This window comes from Pempheris klunzingeri, chromosome 5, assembly GCF_042242105.1.
Source record: "Pempheris klunzingeri isolate RE-2024b chromosome 5, fPemKlu1.hap1, whole genome shotgun sequence".
Lineage (NCBI taxonomy): Eukaryota > Metazoa > Chordata > Actinopteri > Acropomatiformes > Pempheridae > Pempheris > Pempheris klunzingeri.
In genome coordinates, this window is record NC_092016.1 from 1,229,763 (window position 1) to 1,244,494 (window position 14,732).

Below are 14,732 nucleotides of genomic sequence, written 5' to 3' on the forward strand. Positions count from 1 at the left end.
ACTAAACCTTTAAAAAACAAAAGTCACACAACAAACTAACTGATTGACGTAGCAGCAGACCAGCAACTCTCTTGTTCTGCAAAGTAAAATCACTGTTTTTGTCAATGGAGTCTGGACTATTAAAATAAGGTGCTGGTTTAAAAATACTGGAATTGCCCTTTAAAATGTAATCTACTTTGAGTTAGTCAATTATAGATAAGTAGTATTCATTACTACTCATTACTACATATAAATATCTATGATGGTGTTCTGTACCTGCGTTTTCAAGCTAAAACTGGATGCGAGTTACTCTTTGATAAGAGATTTCTGTTCGACAAACCTGTGACAGCTGAGAGTTGAACGAAGCCGTCAGGTGACGCCCTGTCTGTCTTTCAGTATCACAACAAGGTGACGTGCTTCATGCTGCAACAGATAGAGGAGTGCTGCTCTCTGGGAGCTCATGCTGCCGTCATCATCCCGCCGACCTGGATCATCAGGGTCCGCAGAACACAGGTACACGCACACCTTCGTCTGTCTGTGCTTGAGAGGACTAAGTACCTTATCCCAACCCCTCACCTTAATCCTGACTCTTCTTTTTAATCTCTAACGACTGACATGTCTTCACTAGTTGATCAAATACATCCACTAAAAGTGCTCTCTGCACACACACCAGACTCCATTCGTAAAAACAGTGATTTTAGCTCAGAGAACATGGGACTTTTCCTGGTCTACTTCTGCCTCGATCAGTTGGTTTGTTTCGTTTCATTGTTTGACTGTTTTGTTTTAAAGGATTATTTTGGATTCAAACTAACCCTCTAAAACACTAAGTCACACAAAGTCTGTGTTCTGTGAGGTAAAATTACTGTTTTTGTTAATGGAGTCTGGTGGCCAAGAGATGCATCGTAAGCACACCAGACTACATTCACAAAAACAGTGATTTTACCTCACAGAACACAGGAGGTGTTGGTCTAACTGCTGCCTCCATCAGTTAGTTTGTTTGTGTTATTGAGCAACTTTGGTGTTTTAAAAGATCAGTTTGGATCAAACACAATATTTGTATAACACAAACAAACTAACCGATCAAGGCAATGCTAGACCAGCAACTCTCTGTTATGCGAGGTAAAATTACTGATTTTGTCAGTGGAGTCTGGTGGCTTTGAAGAACAAAAACCAAAAAAGGATCTTCCAGGTCTCTCTGTAGGGATCCTTTCCATAATGTTGTCAGACACTTAGAATAACATCTATATAACAATACACAACACACACACACACATGTGGCCACTGATGTTGCGTATTTGTTCCTTTCTGCAGACTTCGTTAAAGTCCAGCAAAAAGAAGAAAAGGACGTCGCTGAAATGCAACAAGTCGAGCAAGAAGGGAGCAGAGGTGAGGACGTGATACGATACAACGCGTTTTATCATTTTACAAATCTGAAGCAGAGCCTCGTGTCTGATCCGTTATCGGCAGTTACAAGATGAATTTAAGAACGTGTCGCCGTGGACTGAGATGAAAAAAAAAAACTGCTGCAGAGAAACCTGAAATGTGTAGTTGACCGTTCAGATCGCCTGGTTGGATTTATTTGTTGTATAATCTCCTTTGTTTGTGTCTCAGCTCCAAGATGGCCGCTGGAAGCCCTTCCTGGTGAAGCCTCTCCCCTCTCAGCTCATGAAGCCACTGCTGGTGTTCGTTAACCCAAAGAGTGGAGGAAACCAGGTAAGTGGACCGATCGGTCCTCACAAGGCAGGTTAGTCCTCAGGTTGGTCCCCACAATGTGAGTCTGCTTGTGTCTCGATTATTGTAGCTTCAGAGTAAATTAATGACCAAAATAGGAAAAATAAACAACAATCTGTTTTCCTTTCTATGAGCTGCTCACCTCAGATGCTTCTGTTTGCTTTCAGGGAGCCAAGATCATCCAGTCTTTCATGTGGTACCTGAACCCTCGGCAGGTGTTCGACCTGACAAAGGGAGGACCCAGAGAGGGGTAAGATCAGTCATATTAACCCAGTTAATCCGGTCCGGTGTACAAGCATTTATATATTTTGGGTTCAGAATGAGTAGTAAAAAGATTTGGAAAAATGGGCTGCAACGTGATCCTTTGGGACAACTGCACCTGATCACAGTAGGTCCACTAAAAGAGCTTGTTTGATCCACTGACAGGCTCAGAGTGTTATTCTAAGTGTGTGACAGCATCATGGAAAGGATCCCTACAGAGAGAGACCTGGGAGATCCTTTTGGTTTAACCACAAACAGCCGTTATATCGCTCTCTGCACACACACCAGACTCCATTCACAAAAACAGTGATTTTACCTCGGAGGACATGGGACTTTGCTCAGATCCAGGCTAAACTTTTCCTGGTCTGCTTCTGCCTCGATCAGTGGGTTTGGTTTGTTTCATTGTGTGACTGTTTTGATTTAAAGGATTATTTTGGATCCAAACTAACCCTCTAAAACACTAAAGTCACACAAAGTCTGTGTTCTGTGAGGTAAAATTACTGTTTTTGTCAGTGGAGTCTGGTGGCCGTACGTTCATCCATAGACCCATACCGTACTATCCAGCATCTCTTCAGCTCGTCTGTCTGGGTTTACATCCTTTCTGTTTCCTGCAGGTTGGAGCTGTACGCCAAAGTGCCCAACCTGAGGATCCTGGCCTGTGGGGGGGACGGGACAGTGAGTCCAACATTATTCACACAGTACACACATGTGGAAGGAAGGGAGGCGTCATGTTTCATATCAGTGTCCTTAAAATCATTAGTAGTGTCCTGATTATTCAGTTAGATCAGTTTTTAAAATAAACTTGGAACAGTAACAGGAGTAGTTGTTGTGTACGGCTGTGAGAGTTAAGCATGTTTGATTATTGATTATTATTATTATTGTGTGTGTGTGTGTGTGTCTGTGTTCAGGTGGGTTGGATCCTGTCGGTCTTGGACCAGCTGAAGCTGCATCCTCAGCCCCCCGTGGCCATCCTGCCCCTCGGCACTGGGAACGACCTGGCGAGGACTCTCAACTGGGGAGGGGTGAGTTTAACTGGGGTTTAACTGGAGCTCCAATGGGGTTTAACTGGAGCTTTACTGGGGTTTAACTGGAGCTCTACTGGAGCTTTACTGGGGTTTAACTGGAGCTCTACTGGAGCTTTACTGGGGTTTAACTGGAGCTTTACTGGAGCTTTACTGGGGTTTAACTGGAGCTCTACTAGGGTTGAACTCGAGCTCTACTGGAGCTCTAATGGGGTTTAATTGGAGCTCCACTGGGGTTTTACTGGGGTTTAATTGGAGCTCCACTGGGGTTTTACTGGGGTTTAATTGGAGCTCCACTGGGGTTTTACTGGGGTTTAATTGGAGCTCTAATGGGGTTTAACTGGAGCTCCACTGGGGTTTAACTGGAGTTTTACTGGGGTTTAACTGGAGCTTTACTGGGGTTTAACTGGAGCTCCACTGGGGTTTAACTGGAGTTTTACTGGGGTTTAACTGGAGGACGGTTCTACACATCCTGGTGTCTGAATGAAAGTGTTGGAACTGGTCCAGTAGATCACCTCAGCCAGCAGCCACCATTTTTTGTACCAATTAGACATTTAGACACCAAAACATGTTCAAACAGGGTCGAGGTTTAAAATCTACCCTTCAACAATAAATATTTCAGCGGGAAAGATGTGAGATTATAAGCGTGAACCCGTGTTGGCCTCCTCTCTCAGGGTTACACCGATGAACCCATCACAAAGATCCTGTCGCACGTCGAGGACGGAAACATGGTCCAGCTGGACCGCTGGAACCTGAACGTGGAGGCCAACCCCGAGGCCCGACCGGAGGACATGGACGAGCATCAGACAGACAAGGTCAGTGAATCATTACTGACACTGAGAGAGCACGGACATCTGAGAACGTCTCGTTTTCAACACGGACTTCTGCTGTTTCCTCAGCTTCCCATCGATGTCTTCAACAACTACTTCAGCCTGGGCTTCGACGCTCACGTCACACTGGGCTTCCATGAATCCAGAGGTCAGTCCGCTTTAAGTCACACGCCAACACCAGTTATTCTATTTTATTATTATTAATTCATCTGAAAGGCAACAGGTTTCATCCAGTCTTGCTTGTTGCTCTGGTGCAGGAGGATAACATCCCTATTTTTAAAGGGTAATTCTAGGATTCTATTTAAACCTCATTTGAGTGTTTTGTCAAAAGTTTAAAAGTCACAGTCTAAGTCTTAACATTAGGACTCAACATTTATTGAACAGTCTAACAGTGACTTTTCGTTTAGCCATTTATTTTGGGGGCTAAACTTAAGTTAAGTGCATTGTGGGATCTCCTCTTGTAGTATGAGTGGTGGGAGTGCTATTTACCGGCGAGCCATTGTTAGTAGTCACATGAAATATCTCGGCCTTGAGTTCGACGTGTCTGCTTAAAAGGGTTAGTTCAAACAAACCTGTAAAACCTTTCTTACCTTATTTATTAATTAATTAAAGTATTAAGCACTCATGTTGCAGCAAACTAGTGGAGTAAAAAAGTAGAATATTTACCACATTAACCACATTATAATGGAAATATATGAGCAAAGCACAACTACTTTGAATTGTCTACTCGAGTAGTGAGTAAGTAAATGTACTTAATTAACCTTTATCTTACTTCTCTCTTGTATAAATGTGTAGTTTTATTTCCACTGAGCTGCACATTCTCCAGCAAACACACCAGTTCATCTGCTGTGCATCATCCTCACCACTTCCTATTATATTACTTCATGTTTTCTTCAGTGCTCCTACAGTTTGTTAAGCTTTTCTCTGCTGCTCAGTGACCTGATTACCCTACAGGGATCAATAAAAACGCATTTAAATCAAGTTAAAATCTCATTTAATGAAACCAAGCTAAGGTCATCCACTTCCTGCTTTGTTTGACGCAGCTGAAGTGTTGGTATTATTCTGGCTGGGTTATTATTCTGTATTATTTCAAGACTCCAATGGCTGTAATGTAAAATCAGAACTGTCGACTGTACTGAAGTGCTGTTTTCGTCTTTTCAGAGGCAAACCCGGAGAAGTTTAACAGCCGCTTTAGGAATAAGATGTTCTATGCAGGGGTAAGTGTCCTCACTGGTGTGCTCTGTTAACTCAACACACACATTACAGTGCTTTAATGTGTGTGTGTGTGTCTGTGTGTGTGTTTCAGACGGCCTTCTCAGACTTCCTGAGTGGGAGTTCGAAAGACCTCGCCAAGCACATCAAAGTGGTGGTGAGTAGAGACGGATGATAAAGCAGCTTTCAGGGACGGACCGTCTGATTAATAGTCAAGACTCCATTCTTTGGGTCACTCTCCAGGTCAGTGACAGAAAATACGGCTGAAATCAAAACAGAAGGGCATCGCTCTCTGCACACACACACCAGACTACATTCACAAAAACAGTGATTTTACCTCAGAGAACATGGGACTTTGCTCAGATCCAAACTAAACTTTTCCTGGTCTACTTCTGCCTCGATCAGTTGGTTTGTTTTGTTTCATTGTGTGACTCTTTTGTTTTAAAGGATATTTTGAACCCAGACTAACACTAGAGTCACACAAGATCTGTGTTCTGTGAGGTAAAATTACTGTTTTTGTCAATGGAGTCTGGTGGCCAAGAGATATGTCGTACCAGATGTGGCTGCTAGCCCAAACACAAATACAGCTTATGCAATCAACAGATCCAAACATGCACGCACATCTCAATAAATTAAACTAGAAAACTAGAAACCCAGTTCGTACGTTCATCCATAGACCCAATCTGTTCTGTCCAGCACTCCCAGTCCTCCCATTTCTGAAGATGCTTATTAGTGATTGAGTGAATGTATGTCCTCCCTCCACAGTGTGACGGCACAGACCTGACAGCCAAAGTCCAGGAGATGAAGTTACAGTGTCTGCTCTTCCTCAACATCCCCAGGTACGCTGAGCTGGACGGAAAGCACAATTTATCCTCTTCAAATATTAATGTTAATGTTTTTAGAGTGTTTAAATCCCCAGTGTGGTGTCTCAGGAACATGTCCGTCCTGTGCTGCAGGTACTGTGCCGGCACCATGCCGTGGGGGCACCCCAGCGAACACCAGGACTTTGAACCGCAGCGCCATGACGACGGCTGCATCGAGGTCATTGGCTTCACCATGACGTCTCTGGTGAGCCCTCAGCTGTGCTCGACCACAAACCACATCAGGCCTCACTGGGCCGCATCAAAGGGAGTCAGTGTGTAACCTGCGGTCTGCGGTGTTCGGCGCCCCCAGTCCGGATAAACCCCCATTTTTTTACGACCGAGTCACACCATGATGAACGCTTAACAAATTAAACCAAATATTGTCAATTAGAGCCAGGATAAAGTGTCAGTTGTACCAAGATGTGCTAAATAAACAAAGTTTGGAGTGTATGGCAGTAAAATCAGCAGTGTCTGCTTCACAATGGTGCAAAAAGACAAAGTAACTAGCTAACTAGTAACTAGCTAACCAGCGAAGCCAGCATAACAAATCCACCCTTAATAAGAGAGCATAGTGAGCTGCTGCTGTGGCTTAAGGTGTTCCAGGTTCCTCCAATCAGTCTCCTGCAGGGTTTGAAAGAGACTCAGGTGCAGATCAGCACCTTAGAGGACACCAGCGATCATCACAGATGGGTTTAGGTTTCTCTTGCCAGACTCCATTCACAAAAACAGTAATTTTACCACGCAGATCACAGGAGTTGTTGGTCTACTGCTGCCTTGATTGGTTGGTTTGTTTGTGCTGTTGTGTGACTTTGGTGTTTTAAAGGGATGTGGTTGTACAAATTGATAGAATTACTGTTACTTAATAAGTAAAGTCTCTCAAAATTGTACTTTCCACCCCTGAAAAATAATATTTGTCATATTTTGTCTGATGTTTTGTTGGCTGTTACTTCCTGATCCTGAGAGAAGCGATGCTTAATTTATCTTTAAACCATCTTGACATCGACAGCATGATGCTAGAATATAACACACCCTCTGTTTTGTCTCCCCGTCCAGGCCACGCTGCAGGTGGGCGGTCACGGCGAGCGGCTCCATCAGTGCAAAGAAGTGACCCTCACCACCTTCAAGTCCATCCCCATGCAGGTGGACGGAGAGCCCTGCAAGCTGGCTCCGTCCGTCATCCACATCAACCTGAGGAACCAGGCCAACATGGTGCAGAAGGCCAAGAGGAGGATCTCCATGCCCCATCTCAACGAGTACATGACACCCAGAGACTGAAGCTGTCCTAAAGTATAAGTCAAGTGTGTAACACAAGTAACCTGAGAACAAAATGTGTGTGTGTGTGTGTGTGTGTGTGTGTGTGTGTGTGTGTGTGTGTGTGTGTGTGTGTGTGTGCAGTCAGCAGCCCGTCCCTGAGAAGCTGCAGATCAGAGTGAACCGGATCAGCATGGCGGCGTACGAGGCGCTGCACTACGACAAGGACCAGCTGAAGGAGGCCTGTGAGTCAGTGAAGGGTTAACTGGTCCGGGGGGCTAGTCGGCCGGTCCAGACCACCTGTGCGGGGGTGCACCTGGGACCTAGCAAATCTCTGTTTTGTCTATTTGGGATGCAGCGTAGCTTCTTTATTCATTTTGGCAGCATGGACGATATTTGTGAGGACACATAGATCAATATTTTGAGGAATAAAATGAGTGAGCCTGAACAAAGAGTTTGAAAAGATTCAGTGTCGTCACTTTGACCCTGACGTGTCGTCCGTGTGTGCAGCGACGCCGCTCGGCGTGATCACCGTCCCCGGAGACAGCGACCTGGAGACCTGCCGCCTGCTCATCGAGCGTCTGCACAACAACCTGGACCAGGTACGCCAGAGCTCAGGTCCTGAGATATTGTGCCTGAGAAAAAGTACAATAGTGTTACTAATAAGATGTATGTAAAGTAAAAGTACAATAGTGTTACTAATAAGATGTATGTAAAGTAAAAGTACAATAGTGTTACTAATAAGATGTATGTAAAGTAAACGTACTCTTCTTTCGAGTGCAGAAACATGATGCTTTTTAATCTTTTATGAAATATATTTAAGTCACACAATGTCCTAATAATTTGAAAATAAATGTGATTTAACATTTAATTTTCAAAGATTTTAACCTTCAGGTGGTCGTTTTTGGATTTTTTACTCAAATAACAAATGTGGAAAATTATAATGCTGTTGTAGAAACACATTTTAATTTTCAAGGTCGCATTTAATCATTTTAGTATAGTCGTCTCTGGGCTTCCATATAAAACCACCTGTGAGGGTTTTTAGTCATAATGATCATAATAACAGCTCATTATTGATCAATCAGATGTTTATTCAGTAACTCTTCTGCTCTGTCAGGACTGTGACGACATGAAGGGGGAGTGTGTGTCCTCGCAGAAGCTCTCCATGAAGTGGTGTTTCCTCGACTGTAAGACACACACACACACACACACACACACACACTCACACTCACACTCACACTCACACACACACACACACACAACCTGAAACCTGTTTTTTTGTTTTTCAGGTACGACCGCAGACCGCTTCTACCGGATCGACCGAGCTCAGGTGGGACACACACACACACACACATAACTAGTGCTGAAGCTTTTTCCACCTGAGGCTTTTATCTGTTGTTCTGAAGCTTCTTCTTTAGTGTCTACAATCAGAATTAACACTTGTTTCTCTTCGATTAATCAATAAATCAATATATTCATAAATTACTGTAGAGACACGTCCTGAAAGCGAACACCGAACTTGAAGATGTTTTCTTTTCTTCTTCTTCTTCCTCTTCTTCCTCCAGGAGCATCTGAACTACGTGACGGAGATCTCTCAGGAGGAGCTGTACATCCTGGACCCGGAGCTGGTCGCCAAGGAGACGGTGGGCACCTCGCCCGGCATGCCCGACCTGGTGGACTCCGAGGAGCACCAGGACCAGCAGAGACAGTTCGCCTTCCCCTGCTCCCCGTCCTCCTTCTCCTCCGCAGACACACCGAGGTGAGACGGGACTTTAATTCACTGGACGAACCAAAAATCTTATAAAATACGAATATGTTGATGTTTTGGTTCGTCAGTTTGAAGCCAGTTTTAGGTGCTTTGTGTAGCGCAGTACTGCACCACATCATGTAGAGATATCCTGTTTTTCTAGGAGAGAAGCAACTTAAGCTGCCAAATAAATGTAGTGGAGTTAAAAGTGGAATATTTGTTATATCGCTCTCTGCAAACACACCAGACTACAATCACAAAAACAGGGATTTTACATGGAAGTTGCTGGTCCACTGCTGCCTCCATCTGTTTGTTTGTGTTATTGTGTGACTTTGGTGTTTTAAAGTGTTAGTTCAGATTCAACACAATACAACTCAATACACAATACTACTGATGGAGGCAGCAGCAGAGCAGCAGCTCCTGTGTCCTGTTCTCTAAAATCCCTGTTTTAGTGAATGTAGTCTAGGGATCCTTTCCGTAATGCTGTCACACACTTAGAATAACACTTTGAGCCTGAGGTGATCTACTGGACCAGTTCCAACACTTTTACTACCTACCAGTCACTCAGACACCAGGATGTGGACAGAGAGGAGCCTGGTTATCTTTAAAAAAATGACTATAAAAACAGTAAAATTATTAACAAGACAAAACAAAGGAAACAAAAATCAACAGTGTGATTGGTTGTGTGTCATCCTGGCGCCTCCTGCTGGATGCAGCCGGTCCTGCAGCGTCTCCAGGGGCGTCACGGCGACCAGTTCACAGGATGGATGAATGTGAATGAAGCTTCTCCGGTGACACCGGGGGCGGCGGCCGTCGGACATGAAATGAGCTCCCGCCGCTGTTTGAAGTGCTGTTTCCACGGAGACGCTCATGTGAACCTTTTGTCCAGGTTACCGGGTCACTGAGTCACCTGACGGGACGACTGGTTCACTGAGAGGAGATTAGACATCAGACATCAACCACAAAACAGCAGCGTGAAGAAGAGAAACAATAGAATTAATGATAACAAGATGAATATGACAACTTTATTTCAATGGCAGCTTTGAAAACTAACAAACAAAAGCAAGACAGAGTTCAGGTAAAGTTAAAGAATCTGAAAAGATGCAAACACACAAAAGAAAGACAATAAAAACCATAAAAGCATAACATCCAGATAAATACCAATAAAATCAATAATTAACAAGCAATGAAAATAAAAAGATTTAAGATAAAACAAACAATAACAAGTAATAAAAACTTTATTTCAATGGCAGCTTTGAAAACTAACAAACAAAAGCAAGACAGAGTTCAGGTAAAGTTAAAGAATCTGAAAAGATGCAAACACACAAAAGAAAGACAATAAAAACCATAAAAGCATAACATCCAGATAAATACCAATAAAATCAATAATTAACAAGCAATGAAAATAAAAAGATTTAAGATAAAACAAACAATAACAAGTAATAAAAAGTCAAATCACTTCACCTCCTCAGGCAGGTCGTCTGGACAGCCGAGGGGTCCTGATGGCAAACGCACGGCCACCTTTAAATTTAGCCCTCGACCTTTAAATGTGATCAATAAAATCTTAAAATCTGTGTGTGTGTGTGTGTGTGTGTGTGTGTGTGTGTGTGTGTGTGTGTGTGGTGTGTGTGTGTGTGTGTGTGTGTGTGTGTGTGTGTGTGTGTGTGTGTGTGTGTGTGTGTTTTAGGGTCAGAGACTTTCAGAGGAAGAGGATCTCCAGTGACAGTTCGGTGGCTGATGCTTTGTCCCAGAGTTCCTCCAAGACTGCCCTCTGCAGGTACACACACACACACACACACACACACACACACACACACACACAGTGAAGCTCTTCGAGATGATGAACTGTGCTTTATGCTCCAGCGTTCGCTACAGAAACAGGAATTTTATTGTACGGTTAGCAGAGGACGATTTTTATTTATAAAGCTTTACAGGGACATAATATTTTTTTAATGTAACCTTTATTTAATGGGAGAATCCCACTGACATTAAGAACCTCTTTTTAAAGGGAGTCCAGGCCAAGAGAGGCAGCAGCAAACACACTTATAAACCCACACAGTTAAAACACAAGCAAAAGACGACTAAACAAGAAAAAAGATTTAACGATTTACCAGCAGATTGAGAAAAACAAGAGCGCTGTGGAGTCGGCCTCAAGAACTCAGTCTGGGTTTAACAGCACTCAGTCAGTTTCCCGTCTGTCTGCAACATGTTCCAGGCGAAAGGTTTGGTATAAATTTAAGTAAACTGATGTTTCCAGGTCTGATTTAACAGTTCTATCAGAGCTCAGGTGTTCAGGAAGCTCGTCCCTCAGGTGAGGAGCAGAGAAATAATAATAAAACTACCGACAGAAGCTAACAAACGACGTCCAAACACTCGGATGTTACAGGAAACGTGAAGTCAGCAGCTTCAATCATCCCAAACATGATGTCGTTATGTGACGTTACATAAATATGAGCTGAACCAACGTGGACGGTTTTATTAAAACTGCCTCATCTGAGACGTCAGCCGTCAGTTGGAGCCTTTATTTAGAATAAAAATGTTAATACCTGCACTTCAAGTGTCAAAAGTAAGAACAGTGCAGTGTTATACTCTATATTATAACAGTATTAATAATATTACTGAAGTATTTGACTGTTTTTAGAAATTATTTAGTTTAGTAGCAAATATTTTCTAAACTTTTCACGTTTTCTGAACAATATTTTATTAGATTTTAAATAACAGAACAAAATAAGGAACCAGTCAGCACAAGATCCAAGTATACAGCAATAAAGAAGGACGAACACATGGATTACATCATTATCATCTATACTTCTTCCCTGATAACAAGATACACAGCAAACAAATATCATTACAAAGCTTATTGTTTACTTGTAAAAACAAAGGAAGAACATCCCTTTTGTAGCAGACCAGGAAGGTCATCAGGAAGAAATGGTTAAAAACATGATCATTCCCCTTCAAGGAGGCACTGAGGTGTTCCATGGGGAAACTTTTCACATGTTTTATCTTGAATAAATGTTGATGTGAGAAGTAGGCAGTGACCGGAGCTGTCAGGAGACACAGGAGCCTCAGAAGTGTCATTTAGTTCAGGACTTTAGTAAAAGGATTCGGATTTTTATATCACATGGACGTCATCACGTCATTATGTCATCCTGTCATTATGTCATCACGTCATTATGTCATCGTGTCATCATGTTGTTGTCGAAGCAGCACAGTCCTGTAAAAACTGAAAAAAGGGAAAACCTCTAACTGTGACTCAGTTTTTGGTCAAATTCAAACTCGGAAACAAACTTAAAAAGTTTTGCTAATTTATAATCTTGTGTTGAGATAATTTGTTTTTCTGCTTTACAAAACTTCAATCTTTGAGTTTTTGGGGAAAAAATAAAATGTAAGAAAAGTTATTAAAGCGACTCACGATCAATTATTTCATCTTCTTTGGACAGATTCTACTCTGCTGTAACGTTATTGTTACGACAATAATACAATATTATTGTTATTATTCGGAGCTTTAAAATTAAATAGTCGCTTTGAAAACATCAAATTATTCACCAAATTTTTGAAATGCAGAATTTTTTGTTTCTAAAAAAATTTGCTAAAGAAGAAAAGTGAATCATCTCAACACAAGATTATAAATTAGTGAAACACAAAGGAGTTTTCCCACCATTTTATTTTATTTTATCTTATTTTATTTAGATTTTTTTTATTCGATCTTAATTTATATTTTATTCTATTACATCTTCTTTTCTTTTATCTTATTTTATATTTTATTCAATATCATTATTTAATATCATATTTTAAATTTTATTTAATTTTATCTTATTTTATTTAATTTTATATTTTTTTATTTTATTTTATATTTTACATCATATTACTTTATATTTTATTTTATATTATTTAATCTTTTATGTTTTATTTTATTTCATCTTATTTTATATTTTATTTTATATTATTTAATCTTTTATGTTTTATTTTATTTCATCTTATTTTATATTTTATTTTATATTATTTAATCTTTTATGTTTTATTTTATTTCATCTTATTTTATATTTTATCTAATATTATTTTTCAGTGTCTAAACATCAGACTTATGGTGTCTGATGTTTAACTTGTTGTGCCTCACTGTGAAGTTCTCCACATACGTACTGAACCTGTCACCTGTCCGTCTTGTCCTCGCTGTGTCTCACCTGAAGGAGAGGAGCAAAGATCCTCAATGTCCATCGATCCAACACGACGCTCGCTGATTTCAGACCCATCATTAGGTATGTGTGTGTGTGTGTGTGTGTGTGTGTGTGTGTGAGTGTGTGTGTGTGTCGGCTCATGATTTAATGCTTTAAACCTTTTATTTCGGCTTCTCTCCGTCTGTTTTCTGTCCCACAGTCCCTCCAGCGCTACCTCGTCCTCACACGACCCCGAAAAAGGTAAAAGTTGTTCCTTAGAAAACTAAAAGAGGGTTTTAACAACACAGTTTAACACTTTAATGAGCATTTAATGAAGATAAAAGTGTTTGTTTTCATATGTAATATAGTTTTTATTCATCCAGTACCACAGTATCTTCTCATTTAATGGTTTCTCCTTATTTTAATTATTTTCTACATTAATATTGAAGACACATGTGGAGCTATATAAGTGTTTAACAGACCGTTAAAGCCAAACATGGTCATGAATCTAAAGTATAAAACACATTCTGGTTTGTTTAACACTTGTTTTGTTTACTACATGTGTTCCTCCGTAGTTTTCCTTCACCTGCAATGTAGGAAAAACCATTAAATGAGAAGTTTTTGTCCAAACTTTCTGAATTCTGTTTATTTTACTGATGCATCAGTACGTAAATTAGATGATAGACGAGGATTCACTCTGAGACAGGCAGGACAAACCAAAGCAGAGCAGAGCTGAAGGAATATTAATACATCTGAAAACAGAAATTAAAAAATAGGATTAAAAAAACGTGAGAAAAATGTCAATAAAGTCACAAGTGATCACAAAAATGTTTAGTTCCACGTAGAAGCTTCAAGAATGACCAGATATTCACTCTATTCCCATAATTATTAATAAAATCAGTATTGTATTGATCATGAGATCCTAAAATCAAAGCGTCAGAAACCAAAAAGTTTGTCATCTCTCTGGTCAGCTGATCGAGTTCTCGTCCTCTTTGATGTTACATTTTGTTTTGATGGTGCTGAATTGATCACTTTCTGTTTTTCAGATGCAGAGTTGATCAACTGTATCAAGACTGAAGACCTGAACAGAGTGAGTCTGTAAACTGGCTAATAAAGGGAAGCTTTGGTTTGTTTAACCCCTGGTCCTCTGTGTCCACATCCTGGTGTCTGAGTGACTGGTAGGTAGTAAAAGTGTTGGAACTGGTCCAGTAGATCACCTCAGCCAGCAGACACCAAACTAGACACCAGACTACATTCACTAAAACAGGGATTTTAGCTCACAGAACACAGGAGCTGCTGCTCTGCTGCTGCCTCCATCAGTCAGTTTGTTTATGTTATTGTGTGACTTTGGTGTTTTAAAGAGTGAATTCAGATCTGAACTAACACACTTAAACACAAAACTGACAGAAACTACTGAAGCAGCTCCTGTGTCCTGTTCTCTAAAATCCCTGTTTTAGTGAATGTAGTCTGGTGTGTGTGCTGTTTGTGGTTAAACCAAAAGGATCTTCCAGGTCTCTCTCTGTAGGGATCCTTTCCATGATGCTGTCACACACTTAGAATAACACTCTGAGCCTGTCAGTGGATCAAACAAGCTCTTTTAGTGGACCTACTGTGATCAGGTGCAGTTGTCCCAAAGGATCACGTTGCAGCCATTGCAGCCCGTTTGGTGGCTGCTGGCTGAG

At 41.2% G+C, this 14,732-nt stretch overlaps 1 protein-coding gene across 2 annotated transcripts in view; it reads left to right on the plus strand.

Moving 5' to 3' along the window:
• dgkzb (diacylglycerol kinase, zeta b) overlaps positions 1-14,732 on the plus strand; it is a 61,762-nt gene that overhangs the window by 37,803 nt on the left and 9,227 nt on the right. For both annotated transcript variants that reach the window (XM_070830483.1, XM_070830482.1), the window contains 22 exons: positions 376-492; positions 1,291-1,365; positions 1,591-1,692; positions 1,878-1,960; positions 2,586-2,646; positions 2,880-2,993; positions 3,668-3,808; positions 3,893-3,971; positions 4,985-5,040; positions 5,130-5,192; positions 5,801-5,874; positions 5,992-6,103; positions 6,952-7,151; positions 7,294-7,394; positions 7,660-7,751; positions 8,267-8,336; positions 8,439-8,479; positions 8,715-8,908; positions 10,584-10,673; positions 13,084-13,152; positions 13,271-13,311; positions 14,097-14,140. In XM_070830483.1, coding sequence (XP_070686584.1) covers positions 376-492; positions 1,291-1,365; positions 1,591-1,692; positions 1,878-1,960; positions 2,586-2,646; positions 2,880-2,993; positions 3,668-3,808; positions 3,893-3,971; positions 4,985-5,040; positions 5,130-5,192; positions 5,801-5,874; positions 5,992-6,103; positions 6,952-7,151; positions 7,294-7,394; positions 7,660-7,751; positions 8,267-8,336; positions 8,439-8,479; positions 8,715-8,908; positions 10,584-10,673; positions 13,084-13,152; positions 13,271-13,311; positions 14,097-14,140 — 2,019 coding nt within the window. The remainder of the gene's footprint in view (positions 1-375; positions 493-1,290; positions 1,366-1,590; positions 1,693-1,877; positions 1,961-2,585; positions 2,647-2,879; positions 2,994-3,667; positions 3,809-3,892; positions 3,972-4,984; positions 5,041-5,129; positions 5,193-5,800; positions 5,875-5,991; positions 6,104-6,951; positions 7,152-7,293; positions 7,395-7,659; positions 7,752-8,266; positions 8,337-8,438; positions 8,480-8,714; positions 8,909-10,583; positions 10,674-13,083; positions 13,153-13,270; positions 13,312-14,096; positions 14,141-14,732) is intronic.